General features: G+C 41.2%; 1 protein-coding gene across 4 annotated transcripts; it reads right to left on the reverse strand.

Moving 5' to 3' along the window:
- Positions 1 to 1,650: 1,650 nt before the first annotated feature.
- On the reverse strand, positions 1,651 to 13,103 carry TLR4 (toll like receptor 4). 4 transcript variants are annotated; one of them, XM_066256382.1, is made up of 3 exons: positions 12,594 to 13,103; positions 8,009 to 8,175; positions 1,651 to 4,839 (listed from the first exon to the last, which is right to left on the reverse strand). In XM_066256382.1, the coding sequence occupies exons 1-3, from the start codon at positions 12,684 to 12,686 to the stop codon at positions 2,577 to 2,579; spliced, it is 2,523 nt and encodes an 840-aa protein (XP_066112479.1). In that variant the 5' UTR covers positions 12,687 to 13,103; the 3' UTR covers positions 1,651 to 2,576. The 4 variants fall into 4 exon arrangements, with proteins under 4 accessions (XP_066112479.1, XP_066112481.1, XP_066112482.1 ...); XM_066256384.1 differs by lacking the exon at positions 12,594 to 13,103 and adding an exon at positions 11,744 to 11,837; XM_066256385.1 differs by lacking the exon at positions 8,009 to 8,175 and having other exon boundaries at positions 12,594 to 13,102.
- Between the last annotated feature and the right edge of the window lie 8,957 nt (positions 13,104 to 22,060).

Genomic DNA, 22,060 nt, shown 5'->3' on the forward strand with positions numbered 1-22,060 from the left:
GCTGCCCTGAGAAGGCTGGCTGCCCAAAAGCTAGCCTGGCCCGTTGTTTATTCTAGGGCCTACCGACATGTTTTCTCCCCTGGGCATCAGGTTTTACATCAGCAAAGCAGGGAAACTAAGTCTCAGTCTGCTGCTTCACCTGGATAACAAGAGAGTCAGATGTGATTATAACTGTGGCAGTGTGTTCCAAGTTGTAGGTTACCGTACAAATTTATAGCTTTCTCATTATGTTGATCCCTCTCTAGTCTTCCCTTCATGTGTCTTTAATCCAGAGAATTTACATGGATTAAAAAACCTGTCCCTAGGCCTGACTTTCCTCTTTCTTCCCTTTTTTCTTCTGTCTCATTCTTTCTTTCCTTTCTTTGTCTGCCTTACCTTCCGTTCCCATCTGGAAGAAGGGGCTACTAGGAGGGAGGCAAGTACACAGCTGTACTTTGAGTTTGCTCCTTGATGTCCTGTGGACGTGCTTAGGCTAAAACACATATGCAGAACACACACTCATATATGAGCCCGAGCACACTCACATATAGCCTGGACATACACAGAGACAGACCATCAGGCTACTCGGAATCTAACACAGGCACAAACACAAGAACAGAACTCAAACAGCTATAGATAGCCACATGAAAGACACACCTTTCCCCTTGACAGGATCCCACAAATATACATGTTCTTCATATGCACAGACACAGCCAAGAACACATCGAGTCGTGTGCACAAATACATGATTTCACTTTCACGAGTCCATTAAGATCTAGAAACACACCCAGGCATGTTCAGCACCTCCAACCATGCTCAGACCAAAGTACACCCTTGAAACGCTCAGCCATACACACGTGTGACCATAGTTCCAGTTTTGGACGACTGTATCTGCCAAATGTCCTAATTGCTTTCTCTGAATGCACCATTCTAGGGAAGCTGGGTGAGTGTGCTTTTCTGAGAACTCTCCTGACCATGACCCACAGTAACCTCAGGAACGTATTTTCTCCACGAGAACATCTATTCTTTCGTAAGTGTGGTCATGGGCTGTAAACTAACAGGAAGAAGCAACGTGTGCTCCGCACCTTGAATCATGTCACAATCCCCTGAGGGACTTGCTGTTTCATCAAACAACACTCATTGGAGGTAGAAGAGAAGCTTCTACTTTAACTCTTGTCATCTGGGGACCTTGGTTGTGTCCGCCCCAGTGTTTCTGGGATCCTCAAGAGGAGCTGAGCTCCGGAAGGCCTCCCATCCCTTGCCCTTCCTCTAGCCCAGATTGCTCATTAAGAGACTAAGAAGTCAAACTTCTCTCCTCCATTACAATAAGTGCCACTTTCCATCAAATTATTTCAATGCTACCTTTATGACAGTCATAACTGAGTAGGCAATACATTTTAGGATGACAACAAGTGACAAAGTGACAAGACTATATTTTACATATTTGCTTAAAAGATAGTGGTAAAAGATGGATATTCCCAGAATGTCAGGAACAACCTTATTGATGATCTAGGTTTATAGAGAAGACATGTAAAATGAGAACTGAATTTATAAAAACAAAAATATATCAGGGACTCTTAGTTAATAAATAGAATAGGCTAAAAAAAAAAATGACCAGGATATTTGTGAATATGTGTTAATCAGGTTTCTTTAAGAAAATTCCTGCAAGGCTTTAACCTCAAGTCATCCAATAAAATTTATTTTTTTAAACGTTTGCTGTATTGTATTTTTATTTTTAGAAATTAAATTGAATGGGATGACATTGATCAATAAGAGTACATGGGTTTCAGGTAAACATCTCTGTAGCATTTGAACTGTTGATTGCACTGTGTGCCAATCACTCAAAGTCAAATAATTTTCCATCACCATATATTTGTCCCTCCTTACGCCTCTCCTCATACCCCCTCCCTCTGGTAACCACTTTTATCTGTGTCCAGCAGTCTCAGTTCTATATCTCTCCTATGTGTGAAATCATACAGTTCTTAGCTTTTTCTGCATAGTGTTCTCAAGGTCCATCCATGTTGCCATGAATGGCAATATGTCATCATTTCTTATGGCTGAGTAGTATTCCATGGTATAGATGTAACACATCTTTATCCAGTCCTCTATTGAGGGACACTTTGGTTGTTTTTATGTCTTGGCCACTGTATCACATAGAATTTAAATGTAGTCAAGAGAAAATGGAAAAGTGAGCCAAGGCCCAATTTAGTTGAAACCACCACAACTGCTTTGGTTTAAAGTGGTCAAAACATAAAATGTGAGGTACTTTCCATTCATAAGACACAGAAAAAGAATTATGTCCTTTTCTGATGTCACCAGGGCCAGTCTCTTAGTTATAATTCAATTATAAGATGTAAGATTTGAGTTGAATTTTCCTGTAATGAACGCCTTAGTGAGTTGGCTGAAACATACACCTGGAGGTTGTCCATTTTAGCACAGTGTGTATTCCCTTTGCACTGTAAACTCCCGTGTCTCCTGTGTGCCTCTGAATCGCGTTCCCTTCGTGCAATGCCTGCCAGATTGCAGAACTGAATACGAGCTAACCGAACGAGTATTGGGTCCACCTGGGCAAGAAGCACCCGAGGCGTGTTTGCTCGTCAGGTAGAGGCTGTTGCTTCTTGCTGGCTGCTCTCTGCATCCGCTATTTCTTCCGGACTCCATGGTTTACCATCCAGCAGGGCTTTCCTGAGTCGTCTCCAGAAGATGTGCCTCCCCAGGACACTGTCCTCCCACTCCAGGTAAGTGTTCCTGCTGAGAAGGCGATACAGCTCCACCTGCTGCCGGAGCAGGGACTTCTCCACCTTCTGTAGGACGATGAAGATGATGCCCGCATGACTGCTCAGAAACTGCCAGGTCTGGGCAATCTCATACTCAAAGAGGCACCATCGGCTCTGGATGAAATGCCGGGACACGACAACAATCACTTTCCGGCTTTTGTGGAAACCTTCCTGGATGATGTTGGCAGCGATGGCCACACCAGGAATAAAGTCCCTGTAGTGAAGGCAGAGGTGAAAATGGGGCACCCCTTCCTCCAGGTTCTTTACCAACTCATTCCTCACCCAGTCCTCATCCTGGCTCGAGTAGATCACAAAGGCATCGTAGGTGCTCTCGCCTTTGCCGTACCTTTTGCAGCCAGCCAGAAGCATCAGGTGGAAATAGAACTTATAGACCAGAATTGCTACCACAGACACCACAACTACACTGAGAACCGACACGCCGATGATCGTCTTGCTCATCTGACAGGTGGCGTTTCTAAAACTGAGCACAGGCATACCCTGCCTGTCTAACGGTTTCGCGCACACCATTTTCTCAGCTCCCACCAAGAGGTGCCTGTGGTCCTGGACCCACTGCAGGAAACTCAGGTGTTCACAAGCACAGGAAAAGTCATTCTGAGTCAGGTTTAAGGAAGATACACTACTTGGGAAGTGTTGTAGGTCTTGCCTCTTGGCGGCCACTATATGGTTAAAACTGTAATCCAGGACCTGAAGGGAGAGATCTTTATAAGGAAGTATATCCAAGGACAAGAGATTGTTGTGACTCATATTCAGAAACCGAAGTTTAAGGAGAGAGCCAAATGCGTCCTGGGACACGCATTTCAATTGACACTTAGAGAGGTCCAGGAAGGTCAAGTTAGTCAGATCTGTGAAGATATTTGGAAGGAAGTCATCCTGAAAATAGTTGCCAGCCATTTTCAAGACTTGGAGGCTGAACAAGCCGTTGAAGATGGCATGGAAGACAACTCGGGTGTTTGTGTAAGAAATATCAAGGTAAACCAGGTTTCTGAGTGATAGGAATACTGAAAAGTCACTGGCCTGTTTTAAATTGGAATGCTGGAAATCGAGGTGTTCTAGCTGCTCTAAATTCAAGAAGTTTGAACCCATGGTAATGACATCATTGAAGCTCAGATCTAAGTGTTTTAGTCTGGTTGTCCCAAAATCCCTGTCAGAACAGCAACTCTTGAAACTGAGCCCGTTTCTACTGAGGTCTAGAAACTCAAGGTTTGGTAGATTAACATCAGTAAAAGTGGTCACGCGTTTGTTGGCAGTGAAAACAAACTTTCGGAGAAAGGCCAGATCCAATGTGGGGAAATGTTCCAGTCCACAATCAACCAATGTTAAGGACTGCCATCTGAAATCTTTAGGGGGGCCTTCTAGACTCTTCAAATTCAACGAGACCAGAGAAATTTTAGAAACATTTGCCAAACAACTTAAAGAGTAAAGAGCGCCCTCTGAGAAGTCATCAAAGTGTGCTATTCGGAATTCTTCAATGGTCAAATGGCACAGTCCCTCCAGGGCACGTTCATCAACACTATCCATGTTCCTTTCATTCTTAAATTCTCCCAGAACCAGCCGTTTGATGGTTAAACCAGCCAGACCTTGAATACAAGTTTTCATTACAGCTGTACTGTTAAAAGTATTTCTCAAAGTCAGTTCATGGAGATGAATATTTTCAAAGGCCTCTGGTTGGATAAAGTCTAAAGGATTGAGGGACAAGTCTAAAGAGAGTTTGCATGGGGGCATTTGGTGGAGAACCTGCAAGCCTTTACGATCAATACGTCGGATCTTGTTATTGGAAAGGTCTAAGAGTTCCAGGTTAGGCAGGTGAGAAAAATACTCAGGTAAGTGGAATTCATTAATAAGATTGTGAGCCACATTGAGCTCCTTCAACGATTTCAGATGTCCAATGGGCAAGGCCTTCAGAGACGGTAGATTTATCTCCACAGCCACCAGCACCTGTAAACTTGACAGTCCAGAAAAGGCTTCCGTGGCAAAGCTGTGGATAGGGTTTCCCGTCAATATCAAGGTGGAGAGGTGCTCTAGGCCTTGATATGCATTATCTTCAATCATCTGAATTTCACACCTATGGGAAAAACAGATACAGATTATATGTTTCTGATGAATAATAGAAAGCCTAAAATAAAAATTAAAAAAAAAAAGAAAGAAAGAAACAGCCCTTCACACACAACTTTGATGTGCCATGTGACTGCACACAGACAAAGATATCCAACAGGCTGATGAGGGCATGAGCAAGGAAGAGCTTCCCCGCTGGGGTACCATCGGACGAACCACAGGGATGAGCTCTTTTCATCGCACTAGGCACACATGCTGAGCAGAGACAGCACAGCCATCCGAAGGGAACCAGTTAACGATCAATAACTGGGGCACAGAAAGACGGTTACGGCTGGCTGGCAGAGTGTGTCACGGCCCTGGATCAACGTTCCTGCCTCGGGTCATTGCGATCATACGTCTGATTGCGACAGCTGATACAGATAGTTGTTAGCAGTTAGGCAGGATAAACAACCAGTGAATGTCAATTTCAAAGATATAAGAACTCCCACCTCAGTGTCACAAGATGCCGTTAGTGTTGACAAAAAGCTGTGGTTGTCACAGATACAAGTGATAGGGGTGAGTTTTGTGGGAGAAAATTCTATTATGAGAGTTCATTCACACACAGGGAGCAGCCTTAGACAAGGGGGATCAGAGCAGGCTTCTCTGAGAACACTGACGTTGAAATTTGAAAGCTGAGTAGATGAACAAGAGAAGGACGTGAGCAGAACAGCTGATACAGAAGAGCCAGTAAGAACTGCGGTTTTCAGGCCAGAAAAATGGTTTTGAATGCTACCCCAAGTGAAGTGGAAGCCACTCTATAAACCATGTTTCCTGGAGGTGTCCTAGAGACACGGCCTTCTTCCAGTTGGCAAACAGTAAGTGACCTAATGGTCACCTCTTGCTAGCACGGCACATGCCTGCCAGTTGGTTTGTAAATGAGGCCTTTCCTAGTCGAAACTGAATTATGTTTATAATGTTCCCACTTGCCCTGCTCCCTTCAGAAGCGTTCATGAAAAATAAAAGCATTGAAGTTCTAGCTTTAATTATTGTGGTTGTTATTGATTGATAACTGGATAGAAGTTAGTGGGTGCAGTAGGAAGGACAATGGAAGACAGGGCCAGGACATCGGGGGCTGGGGTCTCTGCTTGTCCTTTTGTGCTGTGTTCTCTTGGAAGCTTCTTTTTCCTTCTGGGCCTAAGTCATCACATTTCTAAATGAGTCAGTTAAAAATGATTATTTTTCAAGTTGCTTTCAGTTATATGACTTTATAGCCCATAATCATATATATATATATATATACACACACACACACACACACACACACACACACACACACACACACACATGCATACATATTATTCTAGGCATCAGGCAAGACTAGAAGAGTTTTGCCATGTCCCTGTCTCATCAAAGGGTGCTCATCACTCTAGAGAAGCAGAGTACTAAGATGGAGAAAACATTTAACTTGGAAGCAGGAAATGTGAAGTTGAATCTCTGGTCTGCTGCCAGAAAGATACATAAATGTAGGTAAATTATTTAAACTCTCCATGCCTCAGTTTCCTGGTCTATAAAAAGAATATATATATATATGTTTCTATGAGAAAGAAAGGCTTCCTGGTCCATCACAAAGCATCCTTAGAGAACTAGTTGAGTTACTGTATGTGAAAATTATAAAGTAATAGGAATAGGAGGAGAATTACCTGTTATACTATTGCTTGTCCTTGCCCTAATTCAGAATCTCCTACTGGCTAATCTCTCTCTGAGCACATATTTAAGGCCTCTGAGGGAACTCTGTCGGGTAGGTGATGGATCAAAGATTAATTATAAGGGACACTACTTGTTTTAAAAAGGGAGAGGGTTGGTCTGTCTACCTTGATATAGTTCTTGACAAAATTCTTAATGATAAAACTGAAGTTTAGAAAGTAATGAAATGCTATAATAATAATAATACTTTATATTTATAAAGTCTTCTTTAGTAAGGTTTTTAATATATATAGCATGTCAACATTCATTATCACATTTAACCCTGTGGGGTAAATTTCATCATTTCTGTTTCACTGATGTGAAAACTGAGATTCAGGGGGGTGAAGAGACATGCTTCAGGCCACATGGCTATAAATGTTGTGGAATGAGCTGGCTCAGGTCTTTTGACCCCATGGGGATCTAAAAACTACACCATTGCCGTTAAAATGCCCAATTCTTGCTTCGTTATACTCTTATCAGTATCCAAGATACCATACAAAACATCAGATGCTCACTCTTCTGCAGAAATATCTACTCTAGAAAAGTACTTTCATACTATGCTGTTAGTCTTTATTAGGACTTTCTATAATAAAAAGCCGTATGAAAAATGTTTCTCTATTTTTCACAAACTGTTTCAGAGAATATGGTTCATTATCTAGTCCACTATCTAAAAATGGTTCATTACTTTTTTTAATAAGGCCTCTAGCCAATATTAAGATTCAGACGCCCCATCCCAAATAATAATGCTAACTTGACCTGTCCTAAAGAATGATATATCCCCTGCATCAGAAAAGAAATCTTAGCCATTGTTCACTACCCACAGCAGATGTTTCCCTTTGATCTTATCATCTTTCTCCTTAGTTACTTTTATCTTCCTAATTGCCTATCCTCTACTTCATTTTCAATATTCCAAACATTATTTGATCCCCACACAGTTCATGAAATCTGTCTGGACTACTGAGTGCAGAGAAGACCTCTCCTCTGAAAAATACATGTTGCCTCTAATTTACACATAGCTTATCTCTACTGTTATATATTACTATCCTTATCTCAGCTTCAAAATCCAAAATCAAAATCAGTAATATTTGTTGAATGTCTATTATATGCTCAAGATTTTAACACATTAACTCTTTCAAGTAGGTATGTCCTCTTTAATAGCTAAAGTTGAATGTTATATATCAATATAGTCTTGTTTCATAGTAGAGTATACAACATAGAGCAGGACTCATAATATCTGGTGATGAAAGAGTTTGAATCAATTAAAGATAGAATTATCCTTAGAAACTCTCTCATTTCACAGATCTTACCTGTGAAACTGAGAATAAGAGATGGCAGGTAGCTTGCCCAAGTTATATGGCAAGTAAGACATCTGTTGAATGAGTGAATGAATAAGTGAATGAAATGATAGAATAATGAACATTTTACCTTATAGCAGTGTCTAAAAGCTCATTCATTACCTGGATAAATCCAACACCTGCAGTTCTGAGAATTTGGAGAAGCTATGGCTGCCTAAACGTCTCAGGGGGTTAAAGCTCAGGTCCAGGTTCTTAGTTGATGTGGGGATGTTATCAGGGATTTTGTAGAGATTCAGATCCATGCACTGGTAAGTAGTGTTTGGAACCACCTGCAATAATCATACATTAGACGTAGTGTCTTCCTGCAGGCACCACTTGTACCTCAATATACCTTTCCCTCCTCTAAGCCAGAATCTGAGAAGCCTCTAGTATAAGCACAGTGGCCAGTCAACCTCCATCCATTGATCCATCTATCCATTGATCCATCGATCAATAGATCCATCCATCCATCCATCCACCCACCCATCCACCCACTCACCTATCCATTTACTCATCTATCTATCCACCCACCTACCCACCCATTCACCTCCCAAACCCCATCCACCCATCTATTCACCTACCAATCCATCCATCCACCCACCCACTCATCCACCCATCCATCAACCCACCCATCCATCCACTCACCCATTTTGTATTCACTTTATACTTATAAAACATTTTACTCTAGATTAAAAAGAAAAGAACAGCTACCATAAAACCAATATTATAATCTCTACTATAATAATTGCAGCATTTAGCAAGAAGCAGTAGAGTCTGGTGGTGAAGAACTAAGGCTTGGGAGTCTAAAACCTTGGGGATTCACATTAGCTCTTTTTCTTTTTTTTTATGAACTCTTTTTATTTGTTTAAAGACTTTATTTATTCATTTTAGAGAGGAGAGAGAGAGAGAGAGAGAGAGAGAGAGAGAGAGAGAGAGAGAGAAAGAGAAAGGAAGAGCAGGAAGCATCAACTCCCATATGTGACTTGACCAGGCAAGCCCAGGGTTTTGAATCGGTGACCTCAGCATTTCCAGATCGACGCTTTATCCACTGCGCCACCACAGGTCAGGCTCATATTAGCGTTTTCATGTGATTTAGGGCAAGATTTTGTTTTCTAAGTAACCCCTCACCCATTGTATACAGCCAGGGGAGACTGCCAGTCAAGGTGTCCAGACCTTTCTTAGTCATAGCCCACTTTTGGTCAATTCTGTCTCTCCCTTGACTTACTGAACTTTGAGCAGGTGACACAGAAATGGGGTGGGGGGGGACAAGTTGGAAGGCATGGACTCCAGTTCTAGACCCTAGTAAATAATGTCAGGTCCTTTATGCCGCCTTGCTTCCTGTGTTGGTTCCTATTATAGTTTCCCCCAAATTCTTCGTAAGCCTTGTTCTCTAAAATTTCACTTAATTTCTGAATTCCCTGATTTCTCTATCTAACATAGCAATTTTTAACCAGTGTGTCACAAGAATTTTAGAAACGTGCGATACCTGTTTAGTCAGGGGCACTGATCTTTTCCCCTTCGATTGTCAAATAAAAAACCAACAGTCGCCAATACAACAATAGCCATCTGCTGTGAAAGAATCAAAATTATACCTTTTTTTTGGTCAGATCAGTAAAACCTGTGTTTTTTGGTGTGCTGCAGAATTATAGTAACTAGTTTATGTGTGCCATGAAATGAAAAAGGTTGAAAATCGCTGCTGGAATAAAATGTCTTGCTTAATCCATATAATTTCGGCTTTCTGCTGTTTAACACCAATAGATCCTGTTGAAAGGATTAAATGAGGTAAGGTATTTAAAAGAGATTATCTCAAAGCCTGTTACAGTTAAATGATCAATAAATGTTAACATTTACTTTTATTAGTTGTTACTAATTCCTTACTCTATACCAGCATATTTCTTACATTCTATACTTTAATCTTCAAATAAACTTTTTAAAGAAGAATTCAGGGAGATAAAAGAATACACATAAAGTCTCCCAGGCCCTACAAGCAAGTCCTCACTTTATTTCCATGTCTGCTTAAACCTTATCCTTAATAGGAGCCTCACAGACCACACAATAGAGGCTGGTGCCAGCACTCTTCGCATACCCTCTTTCATCCTTCCTCACAGGAAGTAGCACCATCTAACATGTTGTCTGTGCGATTGTCCCATGCGGGCTATTCATCTCCCGTACTAGATTATAAGGTTCAGTGGTCTTGCTCTCTGCCATGTCTCCAGCCCTCAGAATAGTGCCTGGAGAATGGCCGATGCTTAATAAGTATTTGTTCAATAAATGTTCAACGAATTGCTGATTGAATGAAGGTTTGTGTAGATCCCGGTTGCAGGCATTTTCTGGTTAGTGTGTTGGGCAGCACAAAGACCAAGGTGATGTGGCTGCAGACTTCCGTGAGCTCACTGTCTGGAACAGGGGTTTAAATGGGAGCACAGCTCACACTACTGAGAAGGGCCGTTCAACCAGACTTAGGACGTGTCTCCTCCGGTTTTAGAAAAGACAGTTTGATCAATTTTGCATCCAGGTGTGGTAGAAGGGTATAGAGAAAGAGAAGGTTTCAAGGTGGGTCTTGAAAAGGATGAGCAAGATCTGGATACATGGAAAGAGGGAGGAGGAGAGAGCAGTGCAAGTGAGGAGGGATGAAAAGCTAGTTCATATCATTAGCTGACACATGGAGGGAGTGCTGAAACCCTGAGCCCCAGGGAAAGCCGGTGCCGGAGAAGGATCCTTCCGTATACTTTGTCTTGTGGCGAGACTTTGAAATCATTCAGTACATAGAAATTGTGCAACTGCTGGATGTTTGGAACTGAGATATAGTGGTAAATAAAACCAGCAATGACCTTGCCCTCTTAAAAATTTTATTTAAAAGGAAAAAACTAAACAAATATATATGTATAAAATATACATATAATATATATCTATAACATATATGTATAATTGGAGTGTTATAGAAAATAAAGCAGCACAAAAGATTAGAGGCAAATATGGGGTGGGAATCTCTACATGAGGTGATCAAAGAAGACTGCCTGGAGGAGGTGACTCTTAAGCAGAGATCTGAATAATGTAAGGAGTTAAGCCATACAAACATCTAGGGCTGCCCTTTTCAACATAGTAGCTACTAGTCAGCCACCCAAGGACACTGAGCATGAGAAATGTGGATAGGCTAACCTGAGATGTATGGTCACTATAAAATATATACTTAGTACCAAAGAAAGAATGTAAAATTTCTTATTAATAGTTTGAATTACATTTTGAAATAATACTTTGAATATACTGGGTTTAAAAAAAACTATGTTTTAAATTTAATTAGTTAAAATTTAGTTAGTTATATTTATTATTTAAATTTAAATACTACCGTGTGGTCCACCTGCCACTACCATTGGGCAGCACTGACCTGGGAAAAAGCATTCTAGCTAGAGGAAACAGCCAGTCAAAGGCCTGGTGCTAGGAAACAGTCCTAATAGCAATGAAGAGCTATTATGTTTTTAAAGAGGGTGATTTGTTAGGAACAAGCCTCAGGAAAACAACAACAACAAACAAACAAACAACGAGGAAAAATATGCAGAGTGGATTGAAGGAAGGGCGCTATGCAGTCAAAAGATCGGTAATTGTTCAAGAGTCAAGGCCAGGAGAACTGAGGACCAGGGATGGGCGGGGAGAGAATACAAGGCATGAGGAAGGGGACGGGCAGGAAGTTGGTGTGATTTCATCCTGGGGCGACCCTGATTGGTGGATCTCTTGCCATTAACCTAACAGCAAGGGAGTCACGGAGAGGACAAGTGTAGGACTGAGGGTAGGGAATTGGGGAAGTAGAGGACTCTGCAATAACAGATTCATCTTTGTTACATATTAAAGTCCTCTATTTACCCCTGTGTCCTTAAATTCCAGGACTCCGGCTGGCTGTGCTTCTGTTGAGTTTCCAACCCCGACACACCCTGAATCCCAGGACGATGTCTTGGCTCTCTGGTTCTATCCTGGGCTTCCAAAGCAGCCCTGCGAACGAGATCCACCATGAATGTGATTGCACACCAGCTGGTGGGTGTTTCACAGAGAAAAGGAACCATTGCATTAGCTGACATTCCACTTATTTTTCTCTCTTTTTCCCTTCCTCTCTTTAGTCTCTCTCTTTCTCTCTTTCTCCTTTTTATTTTATTTTTTTAAGTCTCTTTTCTTCTCGCCCTTTGGAGAGAACTATGATTAGCTTCAGAAGAATGAAATCCACTTAGAAAGCTTTTCCTATTCAGAAACAACAACAACAACAAAAAATCTTCCTAAGATGGAGAGGGGGCAAAGTGACTACTTGCAGCTGAGTACAGACCACCAGCAGAAAGAAATGCGAGGAAGCAGCCTTCTTACAAGTCCCGATCATAGTAGGAAGTATGATCATTCTTTTATAGCTGTGAGAACTACTGCTCTCAGAGAGGTGTAATAACTTCTTCAGATCGCACAGCCCAGAAGCCCAAGAACAGTGATTTTTTTAAGCAGGTCTATCTGACCGAAAGTCCTAAATGGGACATGACCCCACGGGCTGCCCGTAAGTGCCTTATAGCCATGAATTATTTGGTCCCTGTGGCTTCTCCAGAGTTGAAGGTAATTTGACTCCTTTTTGGAAATGAAACTAACCAGAGCCCACAGTGGGAAATTCTAGGCAGAAAGCAGGGTTTTTTTCAGAAGTGAAACAAAGTGCACAGGAGGTGATCGGACCCGGGACACGTACCTGCACACAGGGTTCCCAGCTCTCAGGTCTCAGGCAGGAGAGAAAGGCCATGGCTGGGATCAGAGTCCCAGCCAGGCGGGTGGGAGGCGTCATCCCGGCATTCTCTGTGAGCAGAGCCGGCCCTGCGAACGCAGGACGCGCTGTGACTGCCTGCCCAGCAGCCTCCGAAGCGCTGGTCTCTTCGCTCCTTGCTCAGTGCCCCACGACAATTTCTGTATTCAAAGCAGCCCTCTGCTAAGTGGCAGGAGGAACTGAGAGTGGCAACCTTAGCATTCTGGACTTCTGTTTCTCTGATCTTTATCTCCCCTGTCTCAAGAGGGGAAGTTAGGGGAAGACGTCTGCAGACCAGTGGCTGGAGTAACAGCAAGAGGAAGCTGGCAGTCATCCCAGCTAAGTCATCTGACCTCAGTGCTAGCAAAGCTGGGAAAGTAATCAGACTGGTTAAGCAGTCTCTGTACCTGTCTAGGATGGCGGCTTTCCCACAAAGTTTTAGTCCTGCTCACTTACTGCCTATGAGTTTCCTTGAGCGGCCGTGACCAAAGATCACAAATTGGGTGGCTTAAACAACAGAAATTTATTTTTTTCACAGAGTTCTGCTATGAGCCTGAGACCATGGTGTCAGCAGGGTTGATTACTTTGCAGGTTCTCCCTGGGCTGATAGATGGTCATCCTCTCCCTGCCTCTTCACATGGTCTTCCCTCTGTGTGCCTGTGTCCTGATTTCCTTTTAGAAGGACACCAGTCACATTGGATGAGGGCCTGCCCATTTGACCTTATTTTACCTTCACTACCTTTTTAAAGACCCTATCTCAAAGTACTACTACCTCCTGAGGTCATGGGAGGGGGAGGGTTAGGATTTCAACATGTGAACGGGGAGGGAGGGAGGTCACAATTCGGCTCATTGCGCCATTCAACCTTGCGAAATCTTGGGATTACTTCTGAAACTGATTGAAAATTAAGCTCCAGGGAAACTCATTTTGCAAAGTACAGGAATAGTGTAGGAAAGACTAGAATGAAGAATCAAATATACTGACATTCAAGTCCAGGATGGGTGATTTACGACCGTATGCCATTGGTCAAGTCATTTAAACTACGGAACCTTAATTATTGGTGTGAAAATGGAATAAAAAGTTTTAATCGTAACAGAAGCTGGAATTTATAGAATTCATATCATTAAAGCCACATGACAGGAGTCAAGTGCTATCAGCCCCTAAGCCTTAGTCTTTTGGTCTTTAAAATGGAGATAATCACATTTGTCTTGCATGAGTGCATTAAGTTCATTTACATAAAACATCTAGAGTAGAGCATGGTTCATTTGTATATTCCATAAATTGGTAGCTACTGTGATGATTAAAATCTGAATAGAATAGATAAGTGTGCAGTGGTTACCAGGGGGAGGGGAAGAAAGGAGAGGGAGGGGGTGGTAGGAGGGGAGGGGCCTAAAGAAAACCAAATGAAAGGTGACGAGGACAATTTGACTTTGGGTGATGGGTATGCAACATAATCGAATGTCAGAATGATCTGGAGATGTTTTCTCTAAATCTATGTGCTCTAGTTGACCAATGTCACCCTGTTAAAATTAATTGTCTAAGTAAAACTATTAAAAAAATCTGAATAGAATGGGAGTAAATATGTACTTCAAAGAATCGTCACAGGATTAAATAAATTGGTATTTGTAAAGCTTTTAAACAGTGTCTGGATGACGTGACTACCATGTAAATCTCTGTTCAATAAGAGCATACTTTAAAATGGGGTGTTACTGGTATTGCGTCCTATATAGGTAGTTCTGTCCAGATATTCTTCAGGGACCCCAAATCCAACATATATGAAATCAAGTTGGGAGGGAGCATGTCCTGGGGACTGAGCAGAAGCTCTTACAGACTTCTTCAGTACAGCTGTAAAATGAAGCTAAAAAAGGCCCCTGTGTCAAAACACTGCCTTGAGGATTAAGTGAGACTATGTGAAGGTCTCAGAGCAATGCCTGGCCTGGCACAGAGTAGGTGCTCAGTAAAGTTTAGCTCTCTGGAAAGTTAATAGCATTTCCCATCCATATAGTCACCGAAGATGGAAATTTCTTTGGCTTCCTCCTTTCTCTTATCAAGTGTATAATACAGTGGTCCTTTGTCTATCTCGGGAGTTAGGTTCTAGAACCCCGCGCAATAGGCGAAAATCCGGGAAGGAGCGATCTTAAATTTATTTTATTATTTATATATATATATATTTTTTAAGGCTTTATAGCCCTCCCCACACTCTTTTAAACCTTCCCCACACTGTTATTAATCTTTCCCACACTCTAAAAAACACTTCCTTTGCTCTTAAACACTTTCTACACTCTTAAACCTACATAATTTTAACAACATATAAAATTCTACACTACATATTTTATTTTGATTTAATATTCTTTTAATATGTTTTAATTTCTTTTTTTTGTGGCAGAGACAGAGAGAGAGAGAAGAACAGATAGAGACAGTCAGGAAGGGAGAGAGATGAGAAACATCAGTTCTTTGTTGTGGCTCCTTAGTTCATTGATTGATTTCTCATATGTGCCTTGACCAGGGGGTTACAGCAGACCGAGTGACCCCTTGCTCAAGCCAGCAATCTTGGGCTCAAGCTGGTGAGCCTTGCTCAAACCAGATGAGCCCACGCTCAAGCTGGCGACCTCGGGGTCTAGAACCTGGGTCCTCCACATCCCAGTCCAATGCTCTATCCACTGTACCACCGCCTGGTCAGGCTCTTTTAATATGTTTTAATGAATATTTTTTATATTGTTTTCAACTTTTAAGCTAGAAAATGCTTATTTTACCTCAAAATTAATTAAAATGATAAATATATAAAAAATACCTGTATACCTCAAAATCCCATGATACAGTGAAAAATCCGCGATACAAAATTAGATACATACAATTTAAAAATCTGCAATACAGTGAGGCCGTGAAAACTGAACCACAATATTGCAAGGGATGACTGTAACTACTTTCTTCTTATTTTCTGTATTCTCGGTGCTCTGGCATGGGGATCTTGCTGAGGATAGATTGCCCCTCCCAGGGCTAGCCTGTTCCTAGGCATCACAAATGATTTGCAAACTAACCCACCCAAAACCCATTGCTGAACCACAGTTTCTATCTGGCTTTAATACTCTAGGAGGCAATATTCTTCTGCCCTTATCATCACAGGGCCAGATACCAGACGGAATAGAGAAAGCCCCTAACTCCTAACCTAGCCTATTAGTTATTCAGAGCAGCCAATGGGAAGCCTGCTTACCCTGCTTTTCCTTGCCTCCCCCACAGAAGCCACTTTAAATAAAGACTCCTGCCCATGCCTCAGCCTCTCTCCTTCTGCCTCCTGATGAATCCTAGAGCTTCCCCACGTGGCCCTGCATCGTGTAGCATGTCTCCTCCTCCTGGGAGCTGTGAGTAACAAACTATCAGTGATAGTCATGGTCATCATCTCTCCATCTAGTGGTCTTACCACACCCAAATAATAAAACCTACATTTTGAAACAAGACATTTTACCAGGCCCTATAGATTTTATCTATAAAATAATTCTAACATGTCCATCTTCATTTATGTCATTATGATCCCCCTTGTCCTAGATTAGTGCAATAAAATGGGGATGTTAATGGATTGCCCCAGGATCAAATTCACCTCATCCACTGTCTCAACTCTACCAATCCATCTTTATTCCTAAAATTAAAGCAGTATTTCTAAAATGCAAATTGAATCACTTCATGCCATAGTAATAATCTGAGGCTGTACAATGCCCAGACTTCAAGCTTCTTGGCCTCCCCCACCCTGACACACACACACACACACACACACACACACACACATGCACAAGCACACCACCCTCTCCACTTTATAAGAAGAATTAAGGTGTGTTATTTGAGGCCAGACACAACTGGACCCCATTGCTAGGCTATGGCACTTAAGTTAATAGAGTAATCTGTATGTGTAAGGGTACAAACCCTCTTTTTCTTGTCACTGGAGAGAAAACCCTTTGATGGTCAAGATGAGACCTTGGAGGAAGGGTTCAAGACAATCTCCTAGACTCTGCTTCACGAGATGTTAATACATAGGGTTTATAGAAATCTTCCTGGAAAATACTTCTATCTCTGGGTACCAGAGGATTCATGAGAGTGCCTTTTAAAGAATCTTCCTCCTCATCAATGCCCTTAATCAAAGAGATCTAGGTTTTTGCGTGCCTCTTCCAGAAGACAGGCTATGTATCAAATACAGAAGAGAAACATTAAGTCCTGGATTATCAAATTTTACTTGCTTTTGTTGATGGACCCACTACAGCAGTGTTCCAGTGAAGTAAGACAGTGGTGATTGGCCGTTGTCCTGGGCCCATAATTTCCAGTGTATTACAGTAATAGTTACACCTTGGGCATGGGAAGAGGCTTGATTTTCTACCCCCTTTCAGTGGAGCAAGGTAAACTCAGTACCAATCATCCTTGAGTCACTGAAAGCATCTCACCTTCACCAGAATTCCAGAAGAAGTATTGAATATTACTTGGCAGGGACTGCATATTCAAGAATAAATAATAAAAGAACAAAACTGACCTCTGTTAGATTAGGGTAATTGCTGTATCAGCCTCTAAACTTTAGTGACTTAACATAATAAAATTTTATTTCTTTCTCATGAAATTCTCCATGAGGATATTCCTGGTTGGAGATATTCCAAGGATGAATCATGGATCCAGGCTTCTTTTATTTCATCTGCTGCCGTATTCACCATGACGCCTCTAAGGGTGCTGCAGAATGTGAGAAGAGTGTGGGGCCAGCCCACAGACAGTAACTACCTCTGTCCAGAAGTGACATGTATCACCTCTACTCTTGCTCCATTCACCAAACCTAGTCCCAAGTCCACACCCAGTTGCAAGGGCTCTCTCTATCCTGAATTTTAAGCCTTCTACTCCCTTCCAGAACACACAAACACACACATACACACGCCCATAGTTAGTAGTGGGTACTGCTTCACAACACCAAATATATTCTATACTATGAAAAGACACATAAATCTGTGTTGATCAGTGGGTTTTCTGTGCCACCAACTTAACACCCTATACTATCCACTTTATGGTGAGTGAAAGAAAATAATGAGTGGGCAAACACAACAGGTCCTAAATCAGAGAAGAGAAGCCCTCTTTGTCTGGCATATCTAAGATCCAGGTTTGATTCTACCCAACAAGTCTAAGTTTCACATTGTTTCCCATGTCAACATCTCTCTAACAAGAATATCTCATAGGTGACAATGTATTGCAGTTATAATTGGCAAAGTGCTTTTTCTTGAATAACAGCAAATTAATAATGCTTACAATGAATGATATCTTATATTCAATGAAGTCCAGTTTGTCGCTAAGAGGAAGAAGAAACGCAGGCTCTGTTCAAGTAAATAAAGAAAACAAATGGTTTAACAGAGACTACAGAGGTTTCCTACATGGTAGGACATTTACTAGACTATTATGTATTTTGCATCTACAAAGGGAAATAGAGTCTCAGTGTTTACTAACTGTTTTGACCGGTATTAGTCTCATTTATCCTAGGATACCCCATTACCAACATTGTAGCCATCAATGTGCCATGAACCAATAGTCCTGTGACCTGCAGTATAGAATTTCTGCTCTTAACATTGGTATAAAATGTATTCTCTTAATCCAGGTAACTAGATTGTCTCTTGGGCTGGGTTTTTATGTTAAAATATGCCCTATACATCTCAATATTTTGCTCCCTAATATCCCTAGTACCAGGAACAGGTGAGAGCACCCCCACAAGGGCTATCAAGGCAAACAGACTAAGTAATGCCTACTCCTTCCCAGCCTGAAACGTATGGGATCTTTCCTCTGTTATTTTAAAATCACATTGAATGAATTTCTTGTGTCTGTACGTCTATCCTCACCAGTAGAATTTAAACTCCATGAGAGTAGAGGGTTGTTCAGTGTTGACATGTTGAGTACATACATGGGTGGGTGCTCCGTAAATAGTCATGAATGAATCAGCGAGCCATAGGTCTCAATTAGTTTTCACTATGTCACTGGAATTTTATAGGATTGTCACCTTTCTGTGTTGAGGCTGTCACTCCCTTGTAAGATAAGGGATTGTTCTGATGCTTCTTTATACTTTTGTACTTCCTAATGTTCCCTGGGAGTATCTGTCCCAAAGTTAAGCTACACAGGAAGCAGAGACTCATAGCAAGTGGATTAGGATGAAGGTCCTTGTTGCAGCAAACACCATCCTTTGCCTGGGGTAGAAAGTTTCTCTTTGTCACTTTTAGTCATGAACCTAAGGCAGAAGCCAATTCATCAGGCCATGGGATTCTTGTCTCTATTCTGTCTCCCCATTTCCCCACCAATTTCCCAGGTATTCTTTGCTTGTCCATCCAAACCCTAGAAAAGCATGTGGTAATGTTTATATTTAAAATATTGAATTATCCAGGACTGAAAAGATGGCAGCGGAGTAGGCAGATGCACAGATGCCCAGCTCTCACCACCAAACTGGAATACAAATCAATTTAGGAAAAATCAGCATGAGAAACCAACTTTGAACTACAAGAACAGCTCTCAAAAACCAAGGAGCAAAGAAGAAGCCACAAAAAACCTGGTAGAGAGCACTTGAATCTCCCCTGCTTACAGGAATGGAGGGGGGGGGGGTAAGGCTGAGAGCCCAGAGGAGATCTCACACAAGGGAAAAGGGCAGAAACTACTGCTCACAGCCACTTGCCTGGTGACCAGAGAGCGAGGTGTGTTGAAAAGACCAGCTTATCTCCCAAGTGGAAATGACAGGGAGAGGGACAGACTGTGAGGGGCTAGGAATGCAGGAGACAAACTAAAAAAGCTGACTCATCCATGCTAGAGGCGGCCATAGCTGGGGGAGGGACTGAACCTTTCACAAAACAGAGCTGAATTGCTTACGGATCAGAGATCTCCGGACATCTATCCAGCTCCAATCAGCGCAACAAGACACAGCTGAAAACAAGAAGTGGGGAGGAGGGGCAGTAACTCAGGTCTCCATGGAGATCTGAGATACACCTCCCCCTGCTGAAGCTGAGAAAACACACTGCCCCCAGAGAAATTAATTGGCTAAAGATGCTTTCAGAGTCTCAGGTTATACCCACCTCATTCCTGGATACAGTTTCAAGGAAGCCCCCTGCTGAGATCAGTAAAAAGACTATAACCTGTTAAGAAAACAAACAAATCAAGACTTTAAAGCTGCCCAAATCCAAAAGTGGATTACAGATAACAGCTGATACCAACCCAAGAAGACCTAGAAATAACTGAAAACTGGAGGCAGAAAACACCAAGCCTAGATTCAATCAACTCTACAAATAAAAAACCCCAAAACAGACAATGAGAAGACAAAGAAGTGCAATCCAAATGAAACCACAAGAGACACCTTCAAAAGATGAACTGAGTGATATGGAAATAATCAAACTTCCAGATGCGGAGTTCAAAATAATGATTGTGAGGATGCTTAGGGATCTTAGAACAACAATGGATGGTCATTATGAACACCTAAATAAAGAAATAGCAAGTATAAAAAAGAATCAGTCAGAGATGACAAATACAATATCAGAAATAAAGACCACAATGGAAGGAATTAAAAACAGGATAGATAGAGCAGAGGATCGAATCAGCAAGTTGGAGGACAACTGGAATGAAGGCATGAAAGCAGAGAAGAAAAGAGAAAAGAGACTCAAAAAGTCAGAGGAAACCCTTAGAGAGCTCTGTGACAACATGAGAGAAATAACATCCACATCATAGGGGTTCCTAAAGAAGAAGAAAAAGAACAAGGGATAGAGACTTTGTTCAATCATATCATAGCTGAAAACTTCCCTAAATTAATGCAAGAGAAACTCTCACAAGTCCAAGAAGCACAGAGGACTCCATTAAAGAGAAACCAAAGAAACCTAAACCAAGACATATCGTAATTAAAATACCAAAGCTAAGCGATAAAGAGAAAATATGAAAAGCTGCAAGACAAAAAAAAGTTATCACCTACAAAGGAGCCCCCATAAGGATGACATCTGACTTCTCAACAGAAACACTTGAGGCCAGAAGGGAATGGCAAGAAATATTCAAAGTAATGCAGAACAAGAACCTACAACCAAGACTACTTTATCCAGCAAGGCTATCGTTTAAAATTGAAGGAGAAATAAAAAGCTTCCCAGACAAAAAACAACTCAAGGAATTCATTACAACCAAACCAATGCCGCAGGAAATGTTAAGGGGCCTGTTGTAAACAGATCAAAGTGGGAAAAGAATATAGCAAAAAGGAATACACCTTTAAAGAAGAAAATGGCAATAAACAACTTCATATCAATAATAACCTTAAATGTAAATGGATTAAATGATCCAATCAAAAGACATAGGGTAGCTGCATGGATAAGAAAACGGGACCCATACATACGCTGTCTATAAGAGACACACCTTAGAACAAAAGATACACATGGATTGAAGGTAAAAGGATGGAAAAAAACATTTCATGCAAATGGAAATAAAAAAAAGCTGGGGTAGCAATACTTATATCAGACAAATTGGACTTTAAAACAAAGGATATAGTAAGAGATAAAGAAGGCCACTACATAATGATAAAGGGAGTAATCCAACAGGAAGATATAACTATTATAAATATCTATGCACTTAATATAGGAGCACCCAAATATATAAAGCAGACTTTGATGGACTTAAAGGACGAGATCAACAGCAATACTATAATAGTAGGGGATTTAAATACCCCACTAACATCACTAGATAGATCCTCAAGAAAGAAAATTAACAAAGAAACAGCAGACTTATTGGAAACACTAGATCAACTCAATTTAATAGATATCTTCAGAACCTTTCACCCTAAAGCAGCAGAATATACATTCTTTTCAAGTGCTCATGGTACATTCTCTAGGATAGACCACATGTTAGGGCACAAAAGTGCTCTCAACAAATTTAAGAATACTGAAATCATATCAAGCACTTTCTCCGATCACAATGGCATGAAACTAGAAATGAACCACAACAGAAAAGCACAAAAATTCTTAAACACATGGAAACTAAATAGCAGGTTGTTAAATAATGAAGGATTAAGAATGAGATCAAAGAAGAAATAAAAAAATTCCTAGAAACGAATGGCAATGAGCATACAACAACTCAAAATTTATGGGACACAGCAAAAGCAGCACTGAGAGGGAAGTTCATAGCACTACAGGCCAGGCACACTTTCAGAAGCTAGAAAAAGCTCAAATAAACAACTTAACCCTGCATCTAAAAGAATTAGAAAAAAAACAGCAAGTAAAGCCCAAATGTAGTAGAAGGAAGAAAATAATAAAGGTCAGAGCAGAAATAAATGACATAGAGGCTAAAGAAACAATACAGAGGATCAATGAAACTAGGAGCTGGTTCTTTGAAAAGGTAAACAAGATTGATGAACCTTTAACTAGACTCACCAAGAAAAAGAGAGAGAGGACTCAAATAAATA

This window comes from Saccopteryx bilineata, chromosome 2 (genome assembly GCF_036850765.1).
Source record: "Saccopteryx bilineata isolate mSacBil1 chromosome 2, mSacBil1_pri_phased_curated, whole genome shotgun sequence".
Lineage (NCBI taxonomy): Eukaryota > Metazoa > Chordata > Mammalia > Chiroptera > Emballonuridae > Saccopteryx > Saccopteryx bilineata.

Bases quoted from the DNA above. Each gene is read 5' to 3' on its own strand.
- TLR4 (XM_066256382.1), bottom strand. From the start codon at position 12,686: ATGACGCCTCCCACCCGCCTGGCTGGGACTCTGATCCCAGCCATGGCC. The intron at 8,176-12,593 runs GTACGTGTCCCG...TGATTATTGCAG, and splicing joins GCTGGGAACCCTGTGTGCAG to GTGGTTCCAAACACTACTTA. The intron at 4,840-8,008 runs GTAATGAATGAG...TTTTTCCCATAG, and splicing joins CAGGTGTTGGATTTATCCAG to GTGTGAAATTCAGATGATTG.